Here is a 25452-nt window from a genome sequence, read left to right on the forward strand (position 1 = left end):
GGGGCTAGTGCATTACACAGAGGGGGTTACTGCGCTGCTGGCATTTCTATACACACACGCACTGGCTTTGGTGTCTCAATCCTGAAAACATCTTGAACTAGACCTATTTCTTCTGCTCTGTGTTACACCATTTACAGTGTCGTGATGTCCGGACAAGAGAAGTGGGAATCCAAGAAATTCATCACAAGGTCAGACCGTATCAGGTGAGACTCGAGGTCCCTGACCGTGTACCTGAGCCTACTTACAGTAGAGGCAGCGATCAATTCACTAGGTGCATCATTAAGGCATGAGGCACAAAGTTCCCTGCGACATTAAAGACTAAATATTAGGTCAGCTTCTGCTCTGTAGGTCAACGGCCAATAGCCACTTAGCGACAGGTTCTCCCCACCCGTCACATCTGTATGTATTCCCGTCATGTACATCACCTGGGTCTCCCCACCTGTCACATCTGTATATATTCCCGTCACATCTGTATGTATTCCCATCAGGCACATCCCCAGGTTCTCCCCACCTGTCACATCTGTATATATTCCCATCACATCTGTATGTATTCCCATCAGGCACATTCCCAGGTTCTCCCCACCTGTCACATCTGTATGTATTCCCGTCATGTACATCACTGGGTCTCCCCACCTGTCACATCTGTATATATTCCCGTCACATCTGTATGTATTCCCGTCAGGCACATCCCCAGGTTCTCCCCACCGGTCACATCTGTATGTATTCCTGTCAGGCACATCTCCAGGTTCTCCCCACCTGTCACATCTGTATGTATTCCCGTCAGCCACATCCCCAGGTTCTCCCCACCTGTCACATCTGTATGTATTCCCGTCAGGCACATCCCCAGGTTCTCCCCACCTGTCACATCTGTATGTATTCCCGTCAGCCACATCCCCAGGTTCTCCCCACCTGTCACATCTGTATGTATTCCCGTCAGGCACATCCCCAGGTTCTCCCCACCTGTCACATCTGTATGTATTCCCGTCAGCCACATCCCCAGGTTCTCCCCACCTGTCACATCTGTATGTATTCCCGTCAGGCACATCCCCAGGTTCTCCCCACCTGTCACATCTGTATATATTCCCGTCACATCTGTATGTATTCCCATCAGGCACATTCCCAGGTTCTCCCCACCTGTCACATCTGTATGTATTCCCGTCATGTACATCCCCAGGTTCTCCCCACCTGTCACATCTGTATGTATTCCCATCAGGCACATCCCCAGGTTCTCCCCACCTGTCACATCTGTATGTATTCCCGTCAGGCACATTCCCAGGTTCTCCCCACCTGTCACATCTGTATGTATTCCTGTCAGGCACATCTCCAGGTTCTCCCCACCTGTCACATCTGTATGTATTCCCATCAGGCACATCCCCAGGTTCTCCCCACCTGTCACATCTGTATGTATTCCCGTCAGGCACATCCCCAGGTTCTCCCCACCTGTCACATCTGTATGTATTCCCGTCAGGCACATCCCCAGGTTCTCCCCACCTGTCACATCTGTATGTATTCCCGTCAAGCACATTCCCAGGTTCTCCCCACTTGTCACATCTGTATGTATTCCCGTCAGGCACATCCCCAGGTTCTCCCCACCAGTCACATCTGTATGTATTCCCGTCATGTACATCACTGGGTCTCCCCACCTGTCACATCTGTATATATTCCCGTCACATCTGTATGTATTCCCGTCAGGCACATCCCCAGGTTCTCCCCACCGGTCACATCTGTATGTATTCCTGTCAGGCACATCTCCAGGTTCTCCCCACCTGTCACATCTGTATGTATTCCCGTCAGCCACATCCCCAGGTTCTCCCCACCTGTCACATCTGTATGTATTCCCGTCAGGCACATCCCCAGGTTCTCCCCACCTGTCACATCTGTATGTATTCCCGTCAGCCACATCCCCAGGTTCTCCCCACCTGTCACATCTGTATGTATTCCCGTCAGGCACATCCCCAGGTTCTCCCCACCTGTCACATCTGTATATATTCCCGTCACATCTGTATGTATTCCCATCAGGCACATTCCCAGGTTCTCCCCACCTGTCACATCTGTATGTATTCCCGTCATGTACATCCCCAGGTTCTCCCCACCTGTCACATCTGTATGTATTCCTGTCAGGCACATCTCCAGGTTCTCCCCACCTGTCACATCTGTATGTATTCCCGTCAGGCACATCCCCAGGTTCTCCCCACCTGTCACATCTGTATGTATTCCCGTCAGGCACATCCCCAGGTTCTCCCCACCTGTCACATCTGTATGTATTCCCGTCAGGCACATCCCCAGGTTCTCCCCACCTGTCACATCTGTATGTATTCCCGTCAGGCACATCCCCAGGTTCTCCCCACCTGTCACATCTGTATGTATTCCCGTCAAGCACATTCCCAGGTTCCCCCACTTGTCACATCTGTATGTATTCCCGTCAGGCACATCCCCAGGTTCTCCCCACCAGTCACATCTGTATGTTTTCCCGTCAGGCACATCCCCAGGTTCTCCCCAATGTCACATCTGTATGTATTCCCGTCACATCTGTATGTATTCCCGTCAGGCACATCCCCAGGTTCTCCCCACCTGTCACATCTGTATATACAGTCAGGTCCATAAATATTGGGACATTGACAGAATTTTCATATTTTGTCCTCTATTCACCACCACAATGGCTTTGAAATGAAACAAACAAGATGTGATTTAACTGCAGACTTTCAGATTTAATTTGAGGGTAATTACATCCAAATCAGGTGAACGGTGTAGCAATTACAACGGTTTCTATATGTGCCTCCCACTTTTTAAGGGGCCAAAAGGAACGGGACAAACTAAACAATCCTAAATCTAACTTTCACTTTTTAATACTTTGTTACAAATCCTTTGCAGGCAATTACAGCCTGAAGTCTGGAACGCATAGACATCACCAGACGCTGGGTTTCATCCCTGGTGATGCTCTGCCAGGCCTCTACTGCAAATGTTTTCAGTTCCTGCTTGTTCTTGGGGCATTTTCCTTTCAGTTTTGTCTTCATCAAGTGAAATGCATGCTCAATCGGATTCAGATCAGGGGATTGACTTGGCCATTGCATAACATTCCACGTTTTAGCCTTACAAAACTCTTTGGTTGCTTTTGCAGTATGCTTCGGGTCATTGTCCATCTGCACTGTGAAGCGCTGTCCAATGAGTTCTGAAGCATTTGACTGAATATGAGCATATAATATTGCCCGAAACACTTCAGAATTCATTCTGCTGCTTTTGTCAGCAGTCACATCATCAATAAATACAAGGGAACCAGTTCCATTGGCAGCCATACATGCCCACGCCATGACACTACCACCACCATGCTTCACTGATGAGGTGATATGTTCTGGATCATGAGCAGTTCCTTTCCTTCTCCATACTCTTCTCTTCCCATCACTCTGGTACAAGTTGATCTTTGAACAACATCTGTCAATAGGATGTTGTTCCAGAACTGTAATGGCTTTTTTAGATGTTGTTTGGCAAACTCTAATCTGGTCTTCCTGTTTTTGTGGCTCACCAATGGTTTGCATCTTGTGGCGAACCCTCTATATTCACTCTTGTGAAGTCTTCTCTTGATTGTTGACTTTCACACATATACATCTACCTCCTGGAGAGTGTTCTTGATTTGGCCAACTGTTGTGAAGGGGTTTTTCTTCACCAGGGAAATAATTATTTTGTCATCCACCACAGTTTTTTTCCGTGGTCTTCCGAGTCTTTTGGTGTTGCTGAGCTCTCCGGTGCATTCTTTCTTTTTAAGAATGTTCCAAACAGTTGATTTGGCCACACCTAATGTTTTTGCTATCTCTCTGATGGGTTTGTTTTGATTTTGCAGCCTAATGATGGCTTGCTTCACTGATAGTGACAGCTCTTTGGATCTCATATTGAGAGTTGACAGCAACTGATTCCAAATGCAAATGTCACACCTAGAATCAACTCGAGACCTTTTACCTGCTTAATTGATAATGGAATAACGAGGGAATAGCCCACACCTGTCCATGAAATAGCTTTTGCATTGATAGTCCCATTACTTTTGGCCCCTTAAAAAGTGGGAGGTACATATTGAAACGGTTATAATTCCTACACCGTTTACCTGATTTGGATGTAATTACCCTCAAATTAAATCTGAAAGTCTGCAGGTAAAGCACATCTTGTTTGTTTCATTTCAAAACCATTGTGTTGGTGAATAGAGGCCAAAATCTGAAAATTCTGTCAATGTCCCAATATTTATGGACCTGACTGTATTCCCGTCACATCTGTATATATTCCCGTCAGGCACATCCCCAGGTTCTCCCCACCTGTCACATCTGTATATACAGTGGTGCTTGAAAGTGTGTGAACCCTTCAGAATTTTCTAGATTTCTACTGAACTTTGGGCAAAAACTACCTCAGATTTTCACAGAAGTCCTAAAAGTAGATAAAGAGAAACAAATCAAACAAATGAGACAAATTTTAGACGTGTTCTTTTTTTTTTTCTTGCGGAAAATTATCCAGTATCACATATCTGTGAGTAGCAAAAGTATGTGACCCCCTTGTGCAATAATAACTGCTTCTAACCGTAACGTATGTGTGTGTGTGTGTGTATATATATATATATATATATATATATATATAAACTATAAATAAATTTTTTCTCTTTTTTTTTTTTTAAATCTCATTTGTAACATACTTAGGGAGCCGCGGACGTGCGCCGCTGGGAGCAGCAGCCGTCATAGAGTGATAGAAATCTCGTTGCTCTGATTTATTTATTGTTGACATATAAGAAATGTAAATTACATTATTATTATTTTGCACTTTTCTCGCCGCCAAAGCGAATGTGAGACATTGCTGAATATTGTAGCCAGAGGGGACAAATTCAATATTCTAAATGACAATTCCCTAGAAAGTGAGAGATGTAGAATTTACCGAGAGATCTCAGACGTTTGTTCGCATGGAGCAATGACGTCATTTGGTTTTATAAGAAGACGGCATTGTGCGGCGAGGTGGGCAGCACAAACTACAAATCTGAATGCTGAATGGTTAGGTCCCTATTGCGTTAATGATGTGTGATATTTATGTTACACTAATAGAAATGCCCATTCTGGTTGGTGTAAAAGGCCATTCAGCTGTACTCCCCATCAGTTCTGTACGTGTCACCTGGTATCGTAATGAGACCTGAGAATATTGCTATGGGAATATACTGATACACAGGAATATCCTTGGGGTACATTTATATTTTGTAGTTATTAGTGTGTAGATGTACACCTGGCCTCGGCATATATATACGTATAGTATAGGAAAATCTTTTACATTCATTATTTTTGCAGGTAGAGCTAATCCGCAGAGATTACGTGTCCAATGGAGGCTGGGAGACGTTTCTGTCATACGAGGACCCGGAACAGGACATCCTCATCGGATTGCTGCGCCTGCGGAAGTGCTCCCCGGAATCCTTCAGACCGGAGCTAAAGGGAGGCGTGTCCATCGTGCGAGAGCTTCACGTGTACGGCAGCGTGGTCCCTGTCAGCAGTCGGGACCCCTCCAAGTTTCAGCATCAGGTACAGCGCACCTGTGGTCAGTGTGTTGTCACAGTTACATGTGACACATGCAACCTATTGTCTGGCAGGGCATGCTGGGGCTTATAGTTCCACAGGTTCCTTAAACCTGCTGTATGGTGTTATACTTTGTTTGGGATTTTCCTCTAAAACATGTCTCTTCCTTCACAATGGGCTGAGCTGCCTGTGTCTTGGAGGCAGTGCCTCAGCATGACTGTCAGCCATCTTGGAAACAAGTACAGTGTTCTGCAATTGCCCCTTGCAGTAGGGCAGCTGGGGGGTGAGGATCTACCACTAGGAAGGGCCACTGGGGCTGCTACATAACGAGTAGGAGATTGTCAGTGACAGGGGGGGACCTGCGTTCCCTCTGGCACTGTGATAGTACCCTTAGCCAAATGATTTGTTTGCAGATATATTGCAGTCATTCGGAAGCCATTTTGGGAGGCGTATGAAAGCAGTCTGTCATTTAGGTAGACACGTTTTAAACCTATTTTAAAAATCTACTTTACCAACCAATAACAAGGGTAGATGCTAGCAGGAAATACGTGTCACAGATTTACAGTAACAATGGTGCCAGTGAGTTGGACGCTGGCATAATCTCCAGTACCATAGAGTCTCATAGGCGGTAAGAGGTGGGGGATGGATGATAACGGCATTGTGATGCATTGCTCTCTCTCCACACACAGGGCTTCGGGATGTTACTGATGGAGGAGGCGGAACGCGTAGCTAGACATGAGCACGGCTCATGCAAAATCGCTGTCATCTCAGGTGATTTCATATAAACTGTTGTGTATAATGTAATATATCATCTCACCTTAGCGAGGTTACTGGTGTCGGCACAATCTGTGCTACGTGTATTGTGTACCATGTAAAATATCAACACACCTTAGCGAGGTTACTGGTGTCAGCACTATCTGTGCTACGTGTATTGTGTACCATGTAATATATTATCACATCTTAGCGAGGTTACTGGTGTCGACAGTCTCTGTGCCAGCCCCAGTGAGTGGGAAGGGCTACTGAGGCAGCAGGAAGCTGTTGGGAGGAGGTAGGTGCAGTCTCTGCTCCAGCCCCAGTGAGTGGGAAGGGCTACTGAGGCAGCAGGTAGCTGTTGGGAGGAGGTAGGTGCAATCTCTGCTCCAGCCCCAGTGAGTGGGAAGGGCTACTGAGGCAGCAGGAAGCTGATAGGAGGAGGTAGGTGCAATCTCTGCTCCAGCCCCAGTGAGTGGGAAAGGCTACTGAGGCAGCAGGAAGCTGATAGGAGGAGGTAGGTGCAATCTCTGCTTCAGCCCCAGTGAGTGGGAAGGGTTACTGAGGCAGCAGGAAGCTGATAGGAGGAGGTAGGTGCAATCTCTGCATTAGCCCCAGTGAGTGGGAAGGGCTACTGAGGCAGCAGGAAGCTGATAGGAGGAGGTAGGTGCAATCTCTGCTCCAGCCCCAGTGAGTGGGAAAGGCTACTAAGGCAGCAGGAAGCTGATAGGAGGACGTAGGTGCAATCTCTGCTCCAGCCCCAGTGAGTGGGAAGGGCTACTGAGGCAGCAGGAAGCTGTTGGGAGGAGGTAGGTGCAGTCTCTGCTCCAGCCCCAGTGAGTGGGAAGGGCTTCTGAGGCAGCAGGAAGCTGTTGGGAGGAGGTAGGTGCAATCTCTGCTCCAGCCCCAGTGAGTGGGAAGGGCTACTGAGGCAGCAGGAAGCTGATAGGAGGAGGTAGGTGCAATCCCTGCTCCAGCCCCAGTGAGTGGGAAGGGCTACTGAGGCAGCAGGAAGCTGATAGGAGGACGTAGGTGCAATCTCTGCTCCAGCCCCAGTGAGTGGGAAGGGCTACTGAGGCAGCAGGAGGCTGCTGGGAGGAGGTATGTGCAATCTCTGCTCCAGCCCCAGTGAGTGGGAAGGGCTACTGAGGCAGCAGGAAGCTGATAGGAGGAGGTAGGTGCAATCTCTGCTCCAGCCCCAGTGAGTGGGAAGGGCTACTGAGGCAGCAGGAAGCTGATAGGAGGAGGTAGGTGCAATCTCTGCTCCAGCCCCAGTGAGTGGGAAGGGCTACTGAGGCAGCAGGAAGCTAATAGGAGGAGGTAGGTGCAATCTCTGCTCCAGCCCCAGTGAGTGGGAAGGGCTACTGAGGCAGCAGGAAGCTGATAGGAGGACGTAGGTGCAATCTCTGCTCCAGCCCCAGTGAGTGGGAAGGGCTACTGAGGCAGCAGGAAGCTGATAGGAGGAGGTAGGTGCAATCTCTGCTCCAGCCCCAGTGAGTGGGAAGGGCTACTGAGGCAGCAGGAAGCTGATAGGAGGAGGTAGGTGCAATGTCTGCTCCAGCCCCAGTGAGTGGGAAGGGCTACTGAGGCAGCAGGAGGCTGCTGGGAGGAGGTAGGTGCAATCTCTGCTACAGTCCCAGTGAGTGGGAAGGGCTACTGAGGCAGCAGGAAGCTGTTGGGAGGAGGTAGGTGCAGTCTCTGCTCCAGCCCCAGTGAGTGGGAAGGGCTACTGAGGCAGCAGGAAGCTGATAGGAGGAGGTAGGTGCAATCTCTGCTCCAGCCCCAGTGAGTGGGAAGGGCTACTGAGGCAGCGGGAAGCTGATAGGAGGACGTAGGTGCAATCTCTGCTCCAGCCCCAGTGAGTGGGAAGGGCTACTGAGGCAGCAGGAAGCTGATAGGAGGAGGTAGGTGCAATCTCTGCTCCAGCCCCAGTGAGTGGGAAGGGCTACTGAGGCAGCAGGAAGCTGTTGGGAGGAGGTAGGTGCAGTCTCTGCTCCAGCCCCAGTGAGTGGGAAGGGCTTCTGAGGCAGCAGGAAGCTGTTGGGAGGAGGTAGGTGCAATCTCTGCTCCAGCCCCAGTGAGTGGGAAGGGCTACTGAGGCAGCAGGAAGCTGATAGGAGGAGGTAGGTGCAATCTCTGCTCCAGCCCCAGTGAGTGGGAAGGGCTACTGAGGCAGCAGGAAGCTGATAGGAGGACGTAGGTGCAATCTCTGCTCCAGCCCCAGTGAGTGGGAAGGGCTACTGAGGCAGCAGGAGGCTGCTGGGAGGAGGTATGTGCAATCTCTGCTACAGTCCCAGTGAGTGGGAAGGGCTACTGAGGCAGCAGGAAGCTGTTGGGAGGAGGTAGGTGCAGTCTCTGCTCCAGCCCCAGTGAGTGGGAAGGGCTACTGAGGCAGCAGGAAGCTGATAGGAGGAGGTAGGTGCAATCTCTGCTCCAGCCCCAGTGAGTGGGAAGGGCTACTGAGGCAGCAGGAAGCTAATAGGAGGAGGTAGGTGCAATCTCTGCTCCAGCCCCAGTGAGTGGGAAGGGCTACTGAGGCAGCAGGAAGCTGATAGGAGGACGTAGGTGCAATCTCTGCTCCAGCCCCAGTGAGTGGGAAGGGCTACTGAGGCAGCAGGAAGCTGATAGGAGGAGGTAGGTTCAATCTCTGCTCCAGCCCCAGTGAGTGGGAAGGGCTACTGAGGCAGCAGGAAGCTGATAGGAGGAGGTAGGTGCAATGTCTGCTCCAGCCCCAGTGAGTGGGAAGGGCTACTGAGGCAGCAGGAGGCTGCTGGGAGGAGGTAGGTGCAATCTCTGCTACAGTCCCAGTGAGTGGGAAGGGCTACTGAGGCAGCAGGAAGCTGTTGGGAGGAGGTAGGTGCAGTCTCTGCTCCAGCCCCAGTGAGTGGGAAGGGCTACTGAGGCAGCAGGAAGCTGATAGGAGGAGGTAGGTGCAATCTCTGCTCCAGCCCCAGTGAGTGGGAAGGGCTACTGAGGCAGCGGGAAGCTGATAGGAGGAGGTAGGTGCAATCTCTGCTCCAGCCCCAGTGAGTGGGAAGGGCTACTGAGGCAGCAGGAAGCTGATAGGAGGAGGTATGTGCAATCTCTGCTCCAGCCCCAGTGAGTGGGAAGGGCTACTGAGGCAGCAGGAAGCTGATAGGAGGACGTAGGTGCAATCTCTGCTCCAGCCCCAGTGAGTGGGAAGGGCTACTGAGGCAGCAGGAAGCTGATAGGAGGAGGTAGGTGCAATCTCTGCTCCAGCCCCAGTGAGTGGGAAGGGCTACTGAGGCATCAGGAAGCTGATAGGAGGACGTAGGTGCAATCTCTGCTCCAGCCCCAGTGAGTGGGAAGGGCTACTGAGGCAGCAGGAAGCTGTTGGGAGGAGGTAGGTGCAGTCTCTGCTCCAGCCCAGTGAGTGGGAAGGGCTACTGAGGCAGCAGGAAGCTGATAGGAGGAGGTAGGTGCAATCTCTGCTCCAGCCCCAGTGAGTGGGAAGAGCTACTGAGGCAGCAGGAAGCTGATAGGAGGAGGTAGGTGAGGAGTTAGATCCTCATTTACCCGATTACAGTGCCCTGAGAGAGTATTTATATATACACATTTTGTTGCTACAGATTAATAATTTAAATTAGATTGAAGTAGGATTTTATTTTTCTGGCACTGGTCCACAAAGTATAAATATCAATGTAAAATCCAAAGATAAGTTCAAACTTTCGGCTACAAATGCTAAAAAAGGAAATAATTTGCAAAGTATTTGACCCTTGTAATTGCAGCTCTTCCAGGTACAATACATTACCTGAAAAAGTCATTTATTTATTGGATAACATTTTCAATTGTTCTACATATGATGTCAGGTTCTACAAGATGACAGGGACTATGTAAAAAAAAAAAAATGTATATGAAGATGAAATCGAATTTCAAACAAGTCAGAGATCTGATTATAGAGAGGCACAAACCTGGGGGGGGGTGCAGGGGGTAGAGACACGGATATCCCTAGGAGAAGCGCGACGGCCATTATACAGAAGTGGACGTATGTAACTGTGGCACTGCGTTAGTGTGTGAGTTTAGTGGCCATGGTGGTATGTAATCGATATGGGTCAACAATCTCTAAGGCATGGATGTGGATTGAAAGATCTACAGTATTTAGATCGCTGGTGAATAGGTCGACACCAAATGGTCGACAGGGTCAAAAGGTTGACTTTCAAAAGGTCGACACATTTATTTTTGTTATATTAACCATAACCCTCCTAGTGCCTAACCCTAATTGTTACCTTCCACAGCCTAACCCTCCCCCTTAGTGCCTAATCCCAACTCTCCCCCCTAGTGCCTAATCCTCCCCCTCCTAGTGCCTAATCCTCCCCCTCCTAGTGCCTAATCCTCCCCCTCCTAGTGCCTAATCCTCCCCCTCCTAGTGCCTAATCCTAATCCTTCCCCTCCTAGTGCCTAATCCTTCCCCTCCTAGTGCCTAATCCTTCCCCTCCTAGTGCCTAACCCTCCCCCCTAGTGCCTAACCCTCCCCCCTAGTGCCTAACCCCAACCCTCCCCCTAGTGCCTAACCCCAACCCTCCCCCTAGTGCCTAACCCCAACCCTCCCCCTAGTGCCTAATCTTCCTCCTAGTGCCTAAACCTAACTGTCCCCTTCCACAGCCTAACCCCATCTCTTCCCTTAGTGCCTAACCCTCCTAGTTCCTAACCCTAACTGTCCCCTTCCACAGCCTAACCCCAACCTTCCCCCTAGTGCCTATCCCTGCTCCTAGTGCCTGACCCTAACTGTCCCCTTCCACAGGCTAACCCTAACCCTCCACCAAGTGCCTAACCCTAACCCTCCAACAAGTTCCTAACACCAACCCTCCCCCTAGTGCCTAACCCCAATCCTCCCCTTAGAGCCTAACCACAACCCTCCCCCTATTGCCTTTCCCTCCCTCCAGTGTCCACCCCAACCCTCCCCCTAGTGCCTAACCCTCCTCCTAGTGCCTCACCCTAACCTTCCCTTTAGTGCCTCCCCCTAGTGTCTCACCCTCCCCCTAGTGCCTCACCCTAACCCTCCTCCTAATCCCTAACCTTAACTGTCCCCTTCCACAGCCTAACCATAACTCTCACCCAACCCTAACCCTCCCACTAGTGCCTAACCCTGACCTTCCCCCTAGTGCCTAACCCTCCCCCTAGTGCCTATCACTAACCCTCCTCCTAGTCCCTAACCCTAACTGTCCCCTTCCACAGGCTAACCCTAACCCTCCACCAAGTGCCTAACCCTAACCCTCCAACAAGTTCCTAACACCAACCCTCCCCCTAGTGCCTAACCCCAATCCTCCCCTTAGAGCCTAACCACAACCCTCCCCCTATTGCCTTTCCCTCCCTCCAGTGTCCACCCCAACCCTCCCCCTAGTGCCTAACCCTCCTCCTAGTGCCTCACCCTAACCTTCCCTTTAGTGCCTCCCCCTAGTGTCTCACCCTCCCCCTAGTGCCTCACCCTAACCCTCCTCCTAATCCCTAACCTTAACTGTCCCCTTCCACAGCCTAACCATAACTCTCACCCAACCCTAACCCTCCCACTAGTGCCTAACCCTGACCTTCCCCTAGTGCCTAACCCTCCCCCTAGTGCCTATCCCTAACCCTCCTCCTAGTCCCTAACCCTAACTGTCCCCTTCCACAGAATAACCCTAACTCTCTGCCAAATGCCTAACTCTAAGTATCTTAAAAAAAACATGTCAACCTTTTCTGTGTCAACCTTTCAACCTGTCGGCATAAGTCAGTGGCGACATTTTTACTGTCAACAATTTGACTCTGTCGACCATCTGGTGTCGAGCTATTGATTATGTAGAGACACGGTAGATCTTCCATCCCTGTACCCTGTAAAGGACCTTTATTGGAAGTTACCTAGGTAGAATCCCAGGATGAAGGAAACGTATCCTTGCTGCAAAGAGTTTGTACAATACCACCTATTAGATACGGCTGAGGTCTGCCAGGAGGTACTGTCGTCTAAAGTGGATGTTTTTTTGACCTGAGTGGTATGTATCAAACACTGCACATCTGTCATGAAACAACAGATGAACCCCTTGTCCCAGGGCTGTGTATTCAGTTGCATTGTCCGTTAGGTCTCTCTTCCCACTTACCAGCAGCCTGCTGCTCTCCCAGCCACTGTATAACTGTGTGATCCCTGTTGTCTTATTATCCAGCCAGTGTGCTGTCACTGACGGTCAGACTGATGGGATCCCCGAGGTTTACGTGAGTTAGTCAGTAGATCAAATGAAAGATAAATTCACTTATCTTCCTCCTGCTTCATTTTATTACGTAAAGGAGATTTGGGAAAATAGAGGCCCCTCGCCACCCCTCTCCCTCCCGTTCTCCTCTCAGCGGCCGCTGTGCAGTAACCGATTACAGATGTAGCGCTGTGTGCTAGCGTCTCTGTTGTAGCGCTCCCTCCTGTAGCAAATAGTGACCAATTAGAAGAACAGGTGGGGGTGCAGCTGTAGAGGAGAGCGCAAAAGCCCCTAATGTGCCCAGGGAAAGGGCTGAATTGCATCTCTTAAGGCCCCCATACATCAGCAATTGATTGCAGCAATCGTGCAATTTGCAATCGATTGTGTATAAAAATCTTTCCCTTTTTCAATCGATTGCAGATTGCAGAATTGCCACAATAGATTGAATAAGGGAAAGATTTTTATACACAATCGATTGCAGATTGCAGAATTGCCACAATCGATTGAATAAGGGAAAGATTTTTATACACAATCGATTGCAGAATTGCCACAATCGATTGTGTATAAAAATCTTTCCCTTATTCAATCGATTGCAAATTGCACGATTGCTGCAATCAATCTCTGATGTATGGGGGCCTTTGTACAATAACATCTAGCAGCCTCTTACATGAGCAGTTCCAGAAGTAATGTATTATATATAAGTGTAATCTGCTGACCGTTCCCTTACTGCTCCCCTTCATAGAGGACGTCTCCCTCTGTACGTCTGTTTCCATGGACATTTGTTAAAAAAATAAATAAATCTGGAAAATGTCTATTAAGGCGCCACATATTTACTTGTGTGTTTTATGAGCTGACATTTCCGTTTATATAAGAAGCATGTGGGAATTCAGGCGGGATTGGCAATCATCGCATGCATCATCCAGGTAAGTAGAAATAGATTATATTAATGCCCTTTTCTCTATCTGATTCCTCTGTTCCCTCTGCAGTAGTCTCCTCTGCGATGCTCTGTGCGAGGATACAGCAGACGCAGGCTGGCGATACGCTGGGGCGGTCAGCTATAGAGGGAGTGGGTGTCATTAGGGCAAATGTCTGAGAATGGTGCAAAATATGGCTTTATGTCATGTACTAGCCTGTGCTGCGGCTCGTGCTGGAGACCCGGTTGAATGCCCAGCTAGCTATGTAGTCTCTTCCCTCTATAGGCGATGTGTGTATTGGAGCCTCAGTCTTACTTGTTACTTACTAGGAGACAGCGATTGGAAATTAACGGCGCCCCCTAAAGGTAGTTTCCCACATCAAACATCCAATTCCTTTGCTGGGACAGCACCTGTATGATGAATTTAGCAGGGTTCCAGCACTTAAAATAAGTTACCCAGTAGCCATCTACTAATCATCTCTGAGTGCCAGCGTAGGGATGGATCTGATGCAGGCAGCTTCTGATTGGAGGAGGAAAGCATGTATCATCCAATGAGGAGCCGCCAGTCATTTCCCAGCCTAAGCATAGAGGCGGGAGCCGTTTTGTGACCTGAGCCTATATATATATATATATATATATATATATATATATATATATATATATATATATATAGCCTTACAGTTCAGTAGGAGCCAGTGACATGACTGAGGTACGAGGCACAAAGTGCCCCAATCCTCAGTGAGGTCAGGAATGCATATTGTTTCTCTTGGTAGGATATTGATGGCTTTTTATGTTACATGCATTAGATGGAGAAAGCAGACCTAAATCTCTCAGTAATTACACACTTTCCACAGTTCTGGTAGTGGTGTCACATACATGAAGTAATAATACAGATATGTATTTGTCCAGTTCTCCCATGCACAGATATTCAGGTCTGCGCTGTGACTAATAGCACAATGCACCCCCTCTATCCTGTTAGTAGTCCTAGTAATATCTCATATGGTAAAACCGTGCCCAGGCCTGGCCACCTGGTCCCAGACCCCTAATGCGTTCCACCCGCTGCTACAGCGTTCTGCTCTTCACACTTACTGTATGGCAGCACCAGGTGCAGAGTGGAAACGCTGCTGGGCCCACCCAGTGCCCCCTCTCCCCGCTCCACTGTGATTTTCATCGCAGAACACCAAAATGAGCTAATAAACATGTCCTACTGCGGCGGTGGTGAACCCTGGCACTCCAGCGGCTGTGCGACTACATATCCCAGCATGCCCTGCCTAGTTTTAGCCATTCCCTAATAACAAAACTCTGGCAGTGCATGCTGGGATATGTAGTGCCCGGGTTCGCCACCACTGTAATGCACCTGTGCCCTGTCCATCTTTCTCCTCTATAATTGCCGCATTTTGCAGAATGTCCTTCCCTCATTGCTCTTGGTCTATAGAACTGGGAGAGAGCTGGTGCAGATGTGTCCCCCCACCACCAAGCGTGTGTCGCACATGGCCAGCCCCTCCCCTCCCTGCGCTGATTCCCGACCTACAGTGACCGGAGACGGTGATCTAACAGGTGCTGGGCTGCAATATACACAGCGGCCGCTAGGACCCATTTCTAACAGGTTTTTTTTTTAAATGTGGCCTTTATGTGGGCAAATGCTTTTAGTAAGTTGCCCGTCATTGCATCGAAATAGGCAGCATCCATTGACGGTGACTTGACATCCACAGCAGTGCACAGCCTTCATCCGATCCTAAGGGCCATTGTACTGAGACCCCCAAGCGCTAATGACTCATTGTTCCCGGACCTCCACAGAGGCAGTTCCCAATAGGATGTTACGCAGCTCTGACATAAGTGTCTCTGCACAATGACACGTTATCCTGGTCACTGACTATCATTCTCAGTAATGACGAGAACAGACCAGGCTGCCTTTTCTGTACCAAGAGGATGTTTATCATTAAAAACCAGTAAACACCATTAAAAAACAAAACAAAAGCCAGCGCCTCTGGGACTCCTTTTGAATACTTTCATTTGCTGCGATAACATTGTACTCTCCATTCACTCTGCGGCTCTGGATGTTCTGCGATAAATGAAATCTTTCTCGTGTCTGAATTAAATTGCAGTAGCAGATTCCATCAGCTTGCTAAGCTTCTGCCTAAATGTGCAAACGGCAGGTCCTGGAACGCCCACGCTGTCTGAAATGGCTTTCAAAATGCCGTCATTTGGAGCCCACGCGGCGGAAGCAGATAACGCGCCCGATGACCAGTGTAAAGATTACAGCTGACAAGTGCCGTACCAGTCACTCAGTGCCATTCTCCCCCCGCGTGAGGCCGGGTAGGGAGGGGCTGCGCTGCAGTAATCCACCATCCCTGAAGGAGAGAATGAACATGGACGCCGGCCAGGGATTGGAGAGAGTTGGGCCATAACGTTCCTGTAGTGCGTTAACGCAGCTCAGCTTGGCATTGCCCGTCCTGTGTAATTAGACGACCTCCATCCATTACACAGTGCTCCTGGCTGGCCAGCTCTTGGCGTAGTGGGTAAGGAGAGGCCGCGGTTCTGTAGTTCACACAAAACAAAACTGTAAAATTGTTTCTATCCTTTCTCAAATTCCTTATTTTCCCCCAGTGCCCGCGCTGCAGTGTTCGAGGATGCAGGGATCCTGATATCGTCACCACTAGCTGGATACCAGCGAGTCCTGACAAAATGAAACCATTGGATTTCTTTTTGGCCTTCTAGATCTCCTTATAGAACTACTGTATACCTCACATAGTCACCCCTGCCATGTATTGCATCATCCACTCCCCCCGTAGTGCGGACTCTTGGGGTCTGATTACCGGATACACCCAACTTTTTCACTTGTTCATTTAAAACTCAGTCAACGATCCAGTGACACAATCTCCACGCCATGCTGCCATACACCTTTGTCCAGTGTTTCACTTCTAAAAGAGCTAATATTCTGCAAAGCGTGCCAGACTTTTATAGAAATATGGCAGCATGCTCTGCAGTCTGCATAATTCCCTGAGTAAATGGCTGCTCTGAGGGCCTGATTCAGAGCCGGACGCTATTTGCAGACGGTCGTTCCAAAAAAGGGGCCGGTTATTTAAATTGAGCGCTCGCTCTTTGCGGTTTGTTGACGCCTCTATGTCTGAGCGAGCGAATGAAAAATGCGCACGCTATTTTGCAAAGACGCCCCTTTGCCGTTCGCATCACACGTCATCTCAGGTATTTATTAGCTTAATCGGGAACATCGAAAGGCATCTGAACTGCTCGCAGTGCTTGTGGTAGGTTTTTCTTACCGCTATCACTGCGAGCAGTTCAGGCTAAAAGACAACCAAGTGACGTGGTCGATGACGCTCCTTTACTAATTATGCACTCCCATTAAACGCCCTTTTCACCATTAGGCACGCCTGCGTTCGGATCTCCACTCCCCGTTTTCAAGCACCTTCCCCTGTTACCACCCACAAACGCCTCATTCTGTCAATCAAATTAGCAGTCCCTCGCTGTTTTGCGAGCGCACGATTTCCCACCGCAATGACTGGTTTGCGCATGCGAATTACGACCCACACGCATGCGCAGTTGTGCGAACATCGCTCAGAGCGAACGAGCGGCCACTTACGAGCGGCTCTGAATCAGGCCCTGAGTTTGTAGGGAAGCTCTACTACTCAGCACCACTATAGAAAGGTGTTATTATATGTTTTATGTCTACATCCTTCTGTTACGTGAGTAATGATGTGCTATGCTAGCTGGCTGTATGTAGTCCTTATTACATGTATGTCTCCTAAGTCTAACCAGAGAATTGATTCATGTCGAGATGATTGGTGTCAGCTTTAGCCAAAAACCTTTAAGCGACTGGAGTAAGTCATTGCAGCGGGGACTTGGGTGGGGACAGCTCCATTTAGTCTCCCCTATTCCTGAAACCCACCCAATGTTAAGGTTCCCACCCTGCTGCCTCAGCTGGCATCACACCAATAGCCCTAAATGTGCAGATTTGTTCGGCCAAGACAGTGGCAAAGGCAGTGATCGCTTGGTGCCAGGTCAAGGTGTCGTTCCATCAGACCATCTACGCCCTCGGGCATGTGGGAGGTCGTCAGCTGATACAGAATTGTGCCCCGAGCGCACACATTACACACGGCGTGGGGCTTCTATGCGACAACACTTTACACATTCTGTGCAACAAAACAACGGCAGAAACGCAGAGCGAGGATTTGTAGAACAGTACAAAGGGTTAATAAGCCCATTTTTGGTATCTGAGTCCCCCTGTAGTCTCCTGGTACCTCCCGATCTCTGCAGGATGGCACGGGGGGCCCTCATTCATTAGGGTAATGCCAGTGACTCTATAGGAGAGCCACGAGATGGAATCGCACCATCTGGAGCCTGGCGAGGGCTACAACGACAGAATACGAATAGCGCACCAATATCATTCATGTCCTGTCTCCGTGCAGGCAGCAATAATTATGGTGTAATTGAATAATAAAATGTGTAATTATTATTCAAATTAGTCATTTAGCAAAAATAATTGTTATTGAGGGCGCTGATTACCTTTCCGTTATTTGCCGCTGTATACATCACCCCAGCGTATTAGCCACAGTTGTTTGCTAAGGATAGGGGGGGGTTAGGAAGAGCTCCTTCTAAGAAGGACATAGCGGAACTAGAGAGAGGAAGCTGATGTAGTCCCTTAGGACGGAAGGTCTACATTGTCTAGATAGACCATGGAAGATAGACAGGCAATAGATAGACAGGGACTGAAGGTCAACACACTAAAGGTCGACTGGTAACAAGGGCGACAGGTACATGAGGTCGACAGACAATGTTGACAGGTACATAAGGTCGACAGGGACTGAAGGTCTACAGGGTCAGAAGGTGGACATACTAAAGGTCAACTGGTAACAAGGTCGACAGGTATGAAGGTTGACACACAGTAGGTTGACAGGGACTGAAGGTCGACTGGGTCAGAAGGTCGAAACACTAAAGGTCGACTGGTAACAAGGTCGACAGGTAAGAACGTCAACAGGCAGCAGGTTGAAACTCATAGTCAAATGGTCGACACATTTTTTTTAGGGTTAGGCACTTACTACGACGGGTCGACTAGTAACAAGGTCGACAGCTATGAAGGTAGACAGGCAGTAGGTCGACACTCATATAATCAACACTTTTTTTTTCTTTTTAGCGTTAGGCACTCACTCCGACACTTAAGGTTAGACACTTACTCCGACGGGTCGACTAGTAACAAGGTCGACAGGCAGTAGGTCGACATTCATAAAGTCAATTGGTCGACACTTTTTTTTTTTTTGTTAGGGTTAGGCATTTACTCTGACGGTTAGGGTTAGGCACTTCCCCGACGGTTAGGGTTAGGCACTTCCCCGACGGTTAGGGTTAGGCACTTACTCCGATGGTTATGGTTAGGCGCTTACCTCGATGTTTAGGCACTTACTCCGACGGTTACGGTTAGGCACTTACCTCGGCGGTTAGGGTTAGGCACTTACCCCGACGGTTAGGCACTTACCTCAACAGTTCGGGTTAGTCACCAGGAGGGAGGGTTAGGGTAAAGATTAGGGCTAAAAAACAAAACAAACCATGTGTCGGCCATTTGCATGTCGACCATATGAGTGTTGACCTAATGACCACGTCCACCTTCATACCTGTCGACCTTCATACCTGTCGACCTTCATACCTGTCGACCTTCATACCTGTCGACCTTGTTACCAGTCGACCTTTAGTGTGTCGATCTTCAGACCCTGACAACCTTCAGTCCCTGTCTATCTGTTGTCTGTCTATCTTCCATTGTCTACCCAAACATTGTCTATATAGACAATGTAGACCTAATGACCGGATACCTGGCAAATTTGGGGGACCTGAAAATGGGTGCTAGCATATTTTAATGTCTCTAAAGTGTAGTTTTAATAAAAGTGAAATTCCCCCCTCATATAAGCACCTGCAATCCCAAATACACTTCACCCCTTGTTAGAGCACCCCCAGAACCTTATTTCGCTAGTTTGCAAACTTGTCCCCCAACTTTGTGCTTTTTTGCTCCCAAATTCATAGTACTTTTTTGGGTTGTTAATTTCTTTTTCAGGGATTTTTTTAAGCAGTTGTCCATTGGGGGCTGTCCTAAGGGTCCTGAGTGGTTCCCCACCTTTGTACTTCTTTTCTCCTGCTCTTCAGAGGCAAATCTTTGTCGCCTATTACATTGCATTGAGTTTACACATACGCGAAAAGCGGAGGGAATAGAATACAGAGAAGTTTTCGACAGGCGAAAAGTCACAATCGGCGATACTTTTTCACGGATCTCGGCTTATAGCATCTAATTGAATACGGGCCTTAGTGGGAAAAGCATTCTTACAGATGACCCCATTGTCACCATAAAGTGACCACAGCGATTAGGTCCAGCAGACGGATACACAATCTAGGAATTGGTGCTATTTAAACAATGTTTTTATTGAAAAAATAAGGATGGAAAGATACATAATCTACTTATTGGGGCTGATTCACATCTGGGCGCTAATACATTAGCAGCTGCCATTTTGTACGCTGTGGCCGCCTGATAATATAGCGAGACGCCCACCGGCGGCCTTGCAGATCCCATCAATGCGTACAGATACCACATCGGTGGTCGCTGATCCTCCGATAATTGACCATCTGAGTAATCCAGTGGTCACGGAGAATGGGCGCGGGAACTGAGACACTGGTGCCATATTTTCTGCGTACGGTCATGACACGTCCGTGTATTTGCTGCCATTACGTTACCTCCCACAAAACGGTCCCCGTCTATCAGTCACTTGCAAATAAATAATCACTACAACCGTACTCTCATTTCATTGCAATTCAGTCGCTACGCGTCGCAACTAAGACACGTGCGCAGTCCAGCGATAATCGCTCAACTGTGTGAACATCAAAATAGTCTGATGATTAATTTCTTCTTCAGGGTCCATAGGGACTACCTTGGGGTATGTAGTTGGAGCGATCCAATGCACCAAACCGCTACAGCTTTGGAGCTCCCAGCATGCACTGGTCCTCCTCCCTATTTACCCCGCCCCCAGCCACAGGCATTCAGTTTTTTTGTCTGGTGCGCGGTAACACCAGTCGCACCTGTTACCCAGCGGGACTGCCTGGGCAGTCCCAGGCTTTTTTATTTTATGATTGAACTTCAGAGTCTAGCGGTATCAGGCGCCGATAATGACACATGTACTGCGACTCCCAACTTCCGCCGACGCCAAAACACTGTTACCGCTATAGGCCTCAACGTGGCTTAGCAGCGGCTTTTGCTGAGGCCCGCGCTGCAGTGGGATCACGGAGATGTCAGGTAAGCGATTTCTCACGCGGCAGTCCTGGCCTATGGTGTAGAGACGCATCGGAGGTGGCTGCGGGTGAAGGCCTCATGTAACGTGTCCTCACTGAGGCGGCCGGGAGCATATCGTCTGTCGCCGGGGACGGGTGGTAAGACGCACTAGAGGCGCACTAGTCAGTGTCTTGCTACTGTGAGGTCAGCGTACCCGGCCGTCAGAATTGCAGCCTAGGGGAGATGGGCGCTCCGCCGGCCACTCCTCCCCCCCAGACGCAGACTTCCGGGTACAGATTCCCGCGTCTGGTTCATTATATCTGACCACCTCGTGTATGAGACGCTCACAGTTAGTGTTTGTGTGTGTACTGCTGTAGCTGTTGGTCTCAGAGATTTGGGTCTGACTCCCTGTATACCTCTAACTTGGGTCTGGTATATAGCACTCTACATCCTACCATTACCCCTCCGGGGCTGGCTAGTTGATTCAGAGTCCATTTGCAATAGCAATTGTGCGTATTTGTGGACTGTAATGCTAGCTGCTGTATTTATACTGTCTGTTTTTTCAAACTGTCAGATATATATATCACAGCACATACGAAGACCATCAGTCCCTTGAGGATGTCCCCTCTCTGGTGAGAGCAGTTAGATCTGTCCTCAGTATAGAGGAAGAGGAGGTTTCACTGACATCTAAGGCTCCGGTCATTAGGCGTCAGAAGGTGGCTGAGGATTATTTTCCGCAGTCTGAGCAACTGACGAATCTCATGTCTGAGGCATGGGGGTATTCCTAGTACGCATTTCCATGCTACAAGGAATATAACCTCTCCATACCCATTTGCTCTTGGTGAGTGTAACAAATGGAAAGTTCCCCCGACGATAGATGCTTATGTTACAAGATTGATTAGGGGCGCTACATTAGCCATCCCTGCAGCATCCTCTTTAAGAGGTTACAGATAGAACACTTGCCAATTATTTGAAATGTTGATTATAATGAAATGTTTTCATTATCTGGAGCTATGACCAGACCAGCTATGGCTGTAGCCTGGGTAGCAAAAGCTATGAAAGATTGGACAACATCTCTGGAAGGTACTGATGCTACCAGAGAACAGCAGTCTCTTCTCAGTCAGATGCGAGTAGCAGCTGTGTATATGGGGGAAGCGGTCATTGACACAGGTATCTTTGCTTCGAGGGTCTCTGCAAACTCAGTTGCAGCCCAAAGATCCCTTTGGCTAAAGACCTGGAAGGTGTATGCAGGGTCCAAAAAGGCCCTTGAATCCTTGCCTTTTGCGGGGAAGGTACTGTTTGGACCAGAGCTGGATCACATAATGACTTCTTTGGCAACACTGAAGTCTGCTGAATTGCCATCCATGACTACCTCTAAATTTAGGCAGTCGTCATCTCGGTCCTTTTGCCCACAGGGTAGGGCAAAGAAACAGTCTACCTCCAGACAGAGTCATTCCCACAGGAAGCCGCAGCCCAAGAAATCTTGGTCAACTAAACGTCCTGCTTCCAGGCCAGACGATAAGCCTACTGTCGGATGGGGCGGGCCTCCCCCTGGAAGATATCGGGGATGGAGGCCCACTCCTACAGTTCGCCCAGGCCTGGCATCAGATGACTACAGATGCCTGGGTTCGAGAGCTGGTCCATCATAGTTGCGCCATCACGTTCCTAAGGAATCCCCCTCAGAGGTTTGTTGGTACAACCCTGCCTTTGGATTGGGTCAGAGCTTCGGCCTACCGGGATTCTGTTGCGATGGAGTCTGGAGATTTCATGGTATCCCTGGACATACAGGATTATATCTGCATGTGCCAATTGCACAATCCCACCAAGGCTTTCTGAGATTGCGGCAGATCAGCAACATTACCAATTCCAGGCTCTACCCTTCGGTCTAGCCACAGCTCCTCCGTTATTTACCAAGATAATGGCAGTCATGACTGCTCATCTCAGACGACAAGGAGTCAGGATGCTGCCATATTTGGACAATCTCCTGATATTCGCACAATCTCAGGAGATGTTACAATGTCATCTGCAGATGACTGTTGTCTGCTTACAAGAGCACGGCTGGATAATCAATTGGAAAAAGTAGTCTTTCTTCAACTCAGCAGATGGTGCACTTGGGGGCGTTGCTGGACTCTCTGGGACAGAGGATTCTTCTACCAGAAGACAAGATTGTGGCACTACAGTCTCGTGTGCGCATGCATACAAACAGTGTCAGTTCACTTGGCAATGCAGGTGCTGGGCTCCATGGCATCCACATTCGACATGGTGGCTTATGCCCAGTTCCACTCCAGGTCCCTGCAACAATGGATCATGGCTCATTAGGATGGTCAGTATCTTTGGATAAAGTCTCAGATGATTCGCATCTCGCTAGAGGTTTGACTCTCCCTCGCTTGGTGGATAGGGATGACTCATTTAAACAAGGGTCGTCCGTTATGGGTACCAAAATGGTTACTTCTCACCATGGATGCAAGTCTGCGAGGATGGGGAGCAGTGACATGTCACCGCACCTTTCGGGGAAGGTGGTCGGTTCAGGAAAGTCTCCTACCAATAAATATCTTGGAGCTTCGTGCAGTGCGCAGAGCGCTCATACTGGCGCGGGACCTCCTACAGGGTAGGCATGTCCAGGTTCAGTCTGATAACGTGACAACTGCGGCCTACATCAATCATCAGGGAGGCACACAGAAGTCTGGCTGCCATGAAGGAAGTGGCGGAAATTCTGCTGTGGGCAGAATGCCATCTTCCAGCAATCTCTGCAATATTCATCCCAGGAGTTCTCAACTGGGAAGCAGACTTCCTAAGTCGTCAGGACATACACGCCGAAGAACGGGCTCTTCATCCGGACGTCTTTCAACTCCTGGAGGACAAGTGGGGATTACCGGACGTAGACCTCATGGCGTCATGTCACAACCACAAGGTCCCCAGGTACAGGTCCAGAAAGAGGGACCCCTCAGCCAACTTCGTGGACGCTCTGGCGGTGAGGTGGGACTTCAGGTTGGCATACCTGTTTCCTCCAATCTCCCTCCTCCCAAGAGTCGTCAGAAAGTTCAAGCAGGAGGCTGGCAGGATAATACTAATAGCTCCTGCCTGGCCCAGGAGGCATTGGTTCTCCGATCTGACATGTCTATCCATAGAGAGTCCACTTCCAGTGCCTCTACGGCCCAATCTGCTAGTGCAGGGTCCTTGCCGATATCAGGATTTACCTCGGCTGGCTTTGACGGCATGGCTCTTGAGTCTTCCATCTTAACGGCCAAGGGTTTTTCTGCTTCTATGATCCAGAAGATGCTGAAGACACGGAAGCCTGCTTCCGCCCGCATCTATCACAGAATTTGGCATATCATATTTTCTTTGGTGCTCTCACGGGAAATATGATCCGAAGGTTTTCAAAGTCTCGAGCACTTGCTTTTATTCAAGCTGGATTAGACTTAGGTGTTCACCTGGCAACCTTGAGAGTCCAGGTTTCTGCTTTGTCAGTGTGGTTCCAGTGCAGAATTGCCCCTCTGCCGGATGTTAGAACATTCTTGCAAGGGGTTCTTCGGCTGCAACCTCCATTTCTCCCTCCGGTGGCACCGTAGTATTTATCCTTGGTTCTCACGGCACTGCAGGCTCCTCCGTTTGAACCCTTGGATACGGTGGACTTGCGATGGCTGACAGAGAAGACACTTTTTCTCCTCGTGTTTCTTTAGCTCGCAGAGTTTCTGACTTGGCAGCACTGTCATGTCGCTCTCCATATTTGATTTTTCATCAAAATAGAGCTGTCCTCCGTACTAAGGCCTGCCAAAGGTGGTTTCCCGTTTTCATATAAATGAGGAAATTGTAGTCCCGGCCTTTCAGTCTTCAGACCTGTCTACAGGTGAAGCTTCCCTGGACGTGGTTCGAGCCCTTCGTATTTACGTTGGTCATACCGACTCCATCATGAAATCAGATTCGCTCTTTGTGTTATATGGGTTTCAAAAACGAGGCTGGCCAGCAAACAAACAGACTTTGGCTCGCTGGCTGCGTATGACTATCTCTCAGGTCTATACACAGGCTGGTCTCCCTGTCCCAAATAAGGTGACACCACATTCTATTCTAGTCTGTGGGACCATCGTGGGCGGTTAGACATGGCGCCTCGGCTGAACAGCTGTGCAAGGCGGCCACTTGTTCTTCTTTCAATACTTTTATCAAATTCTATGTATTTTATACTTTTGCCTCCCAGGATGCTTCCTTTGGGCGGCGGATTCTCCTCTCTGCGCAGGACGTCCCCAGGGGGGTTCTGTGTACTACAGATGTCACTGCGTGCGTGGGGGGGTCTGTGTGACAACGATAGTGCTGCAGGGGGTCTGTGTACTACAGATGTCACTGAATGGGGGGTCTGTGTGACAAAGATAGTGCTGCAGGGGGTCTGTGTACTACAGATGTCACTGCATGGGGGGTGGGCTGTGTGATAGTGCTGCAGGGGGTCTGTGTACTACAGATGTCACTGCATGGGGGGGTCTGTGTGACAGTGATAGTGCTGCAGGAGGTCTGTGTACTACAGATGTCACTGCATGGGTGGTCTGTGTGACAGTGATAGTGCTGCAGGGGGTCTGTGTACTACAGATGTCACTGAATGGAGGGGTCTGTGTGACAACGATAGTGCTGCAGGGGGTCTGTGTACTACAGATGTCACTGCATGGGGGGGTCTGTGTGACAACGATAGTGCTGCAAGGGGTCTGTGTACTACAGATGTCACTGCATGGGGGGTCTGTGTGACAACGATAGTGCTGCAGGGGGTCTGTGTACTACAGATGTCGCTGCATGGGGGGTCTGTGCGACAGTGATAGTGCTGCAGGGGGTCTGTGTACTACAGAT

At 49.3% G+C, this 25452-nt stretch overlaps 1 protein-coding gene across 1 annotated transcript in view; it reads left to right on the plus strand.

The window, feature by feature from the left end:
* The window catches only part of ELP3 (elongator acetyltransferase complex subunit 3), a 145993-nt gene that overhangs the window by 111583 nt on the left and 8958 nt on the right, over positions 1-25452 (plus strand). Inside the window, exons 12-14 of the mRNA XM_088447560.1 lie at positions 138-203; positions 5307-5534; positions 6218-6299. Coding sequence (XP_088303686.1) covers positions 138-203; positions 5307-5534; positions 6218-6299 — 376 coding nt within the window. The remainder of the gene's footprint in view (positions 1-137; positions 204-5306; positions 5535-6217; positions 6300-25452) is intronic.

The sequence above is a fragment of the Taudactylus pleione genome, unplaced genomic scaffold (genome assembly GCF_031769625.1).
Source record: "Taudactylus pleione unplaced genomic scaffold, aTauple2 ptg000434l, whole genome shotgun sequence".
NCBI classification, from domain to species: Eukaryota; Metazoa; Chordata; class Amphibia; order Anura; family Myobatrachidae; genus Taudactylus; species Taudactylus pleione.